The sequence below is a fragment of the Martes martes genome (genome assembly GCF_963455335.1).
Source record: "Martes martes genome assembly, chromosome: 10".
NCBI classification, from domain to species: Eukaryota; Metazoa; Chordata; class Mammalia; order Carnivora; family Mustelidae; genus Martes; species Martes martes.
In genome coordinates this window covers 57,284,303-57,286,724 of record NC_137898.1, presented here as the reverse complement: position 1 = coordinate 57,286,724, position 2,422 = coordinate 57,284,303, and the positions used below count along the sequence as shown (strand labels likewise).

Here is a 2,422-nt window from a genome sequence, read left to right as displayed (position 1 = left end):
ATGACGACCTCCAATGTTACCACAACCCATCCAGCTTTCTTCTTGCTGGTAGGAATTCCAGGTTTGGAGCACCTGCATGTCTGGATCTCCATTCCATTCTGCTTCGCCTATACTCTGGCTCTGCTAGGCAACTGTACCCTCCTCTTCATTATTCAGGCTGATGCAGCCCTCCATGAGCCCATGTACCTCTTTCTGGCCATGTTGGCAACCATTGATCTTGTCCTCTCTTCTACAACTCTTCCCAAAATGTTAGCTGTTTTTTGGTTCAGAGATCGGGAGATCAGCTTCTATGGCTGTCTGGTCCAGATGTTCTTTCTCCATTCCTTCTCTATCATGGAGTCAGCAGTGCTGCTGGCCATGGCCTTTGACCGCTACGTGGCTATCTGTAAGCCCCTGCACTACACTACGGTGCTGACTGGGCCCCTTATCACCAAGATTGGCATGGCTGCTGTGGCTCGGGCTGTGACACTAATGACTCCACTCCCTTTTCTGCTCAAACGCTTCCGCTACTGCCGAGGCCCCATGATTGCCCACTGCTACTGTGAGCACATGGCCGTGGTAAGGCTGGCCTGTGGGGATACTCGCTTCAACAATATCTATGGCATTGCTGTGGCCATGTTTATAGTGGTGTTGGACCTGCTGTTTGTTATCTTGTCTTATATCTTCATCCTTCGGGCGGTCCTACAGCTTGCCTCTCAGGAGGCCCGCTATAAGGCCTTTGGGACTTGTGTTTCTCACATAGGTGCAATCTTGTCCACCTACACACCTGTGGTCATCTCCTCAGTCATGCACCGTGTGGCTCGCCGGGCTGCGCCTCATGTCCATATACTTCTTGCTATTTTCTATCTTCTTTTTCCACCCATGATTAACCCCATCATCTATGGCGTCAAGACAAAGCAGATTCGTGATCATGTGCTCAGTCTATTCCGGAGAAAGAATGCGTAGATGCTATTGAGTGGATGGATGTTGGATTGAGGTGGTAGGGAAATATCTTAAGTAGGAAAACTGTAATCTCCATGTTTGGCAGTTCTTTAGTATGACAAGGAAAATGAGGTTTCATTCCTCACAGATGCAGTTAGATCAAACTTTAGCCTATCTAATAGCAGAGATTTGACCTTCCTATTCTCATAAACTCATCACATGACTAAAGAAAACAAAGAAGCTTCCAAAATGCTATTGTCATCTAGGTGAAAGACAATAGGAATATTGGCCGAGGTTGGCACAAGAATTTGAGGTTTTGGTGAACTCTTCATCTAGACTATGAATGGGGAATTGAACCACATGTTTTGTGACCCAAAGGCCAACAACACTTCAAGTACTAAAACTGCTTCCATATCTTTTCTAAATGGCATTCATGCCTCTGCCACTTTATTAGCTTACTACCACCCAATGTTATTGGGTCTACATTTGGATAGATCCATTTAAAAAAAAAAAGATTTACTTGAGAGAGAGAAAGAAACAGAGAGATAGAGATAGAGATGGAGATAGAGAGAGAGAGAGAGAGAGAGAAGAGGTGAGGTGCAGAGGAAGAGGGAGTCCCAAGCAGGCTCAGCACAGAGCCGAATGCTGGGCTCTATCCCATAATCCCAAGACCCCAAGACCATGACCTGAGCTGAAACCAAGAGCTGGGTGCTTAACCGACTGTGCCACCCTGGAGCCCCTGAACAGCTACACTTCTAAGCAGACTTATTTCTTCTATTAAATCAGTAGGCGTCAGAAAAGAAGTCCAAGGAACTAATAGCCAATTCCTTTCTTGAACATTTAGCAAAGGAGGCTTCTCACATTCCTTTATGTAAATTTATATCACATAACTTTTCATGTGCATATGTATTTTTTCTCAAACCACTTAGTAATATTTACTGAATGAAGAGATGAATACCATCTTTGAGCTATGTATTATTGAAATAAAGATTAGTACCCTTTCCTCTTGAAGTTGAGACTTCTGAAGCTAAAGGAGTTAAAATATATAGCTGTGATAGGCTGTATTATTGTTCACAGATATTTACTCTTCCATCTCTCTACCATAGAAGGGGAATTTTCTCACTCTTGGAATGTTAAATATTGATATGTGACTTTCTTCAGCCACTGGAGTTTGAGTGGTCTTAAAATATTCCACGATAATTACAAACTTCAAAATGTGTTCCTGTAGCTTGGTCTAGTCTGTCTTGCTTTTTGCTTGTGTTAAAAGAATGGGCATGTCCCAGGCAGAATTTTTCCTTCAACCTAGACCAAGAGCCTTTGACTGTTCCCTGACCCTACCCAAACTCTTGCTTGGTTTTCTTCAGTAGAGATGGGGCATTGTGCATGATAGATTAGATTACTATTAAAAAAAAAATACTTACTGTCTCAGGGTGTAAAACCTCACTGACTATGGGATTGGCTGTCTGTACCACTTTGGTCAATGGGGCATTAGTAGATGTGG

At 43.5% G+C, this 2,422-nt stretch overlaps 1 protein-coding gene across 1 annotated transcript; it reads left to right on the top strand.

Annotated features, from left to right (window-relative positions):
- LOC308350891 (olfactory receptor 52K1) lies at positions 1-945 on the top strand (the record flags this gene model as incomplete). The annotated part of the gene is made up of 1 exon (XM_080816350.1): positions 1-945. The coding sequence occupies one exon, from the start codon at positions 1-3 to the stop codon at positions 943-945; it is 945 nt and encodes a 314-aa protein (XP_080672476.1).
- Positions 946-2,422: the final 1,477 nt, after the last annotated feature.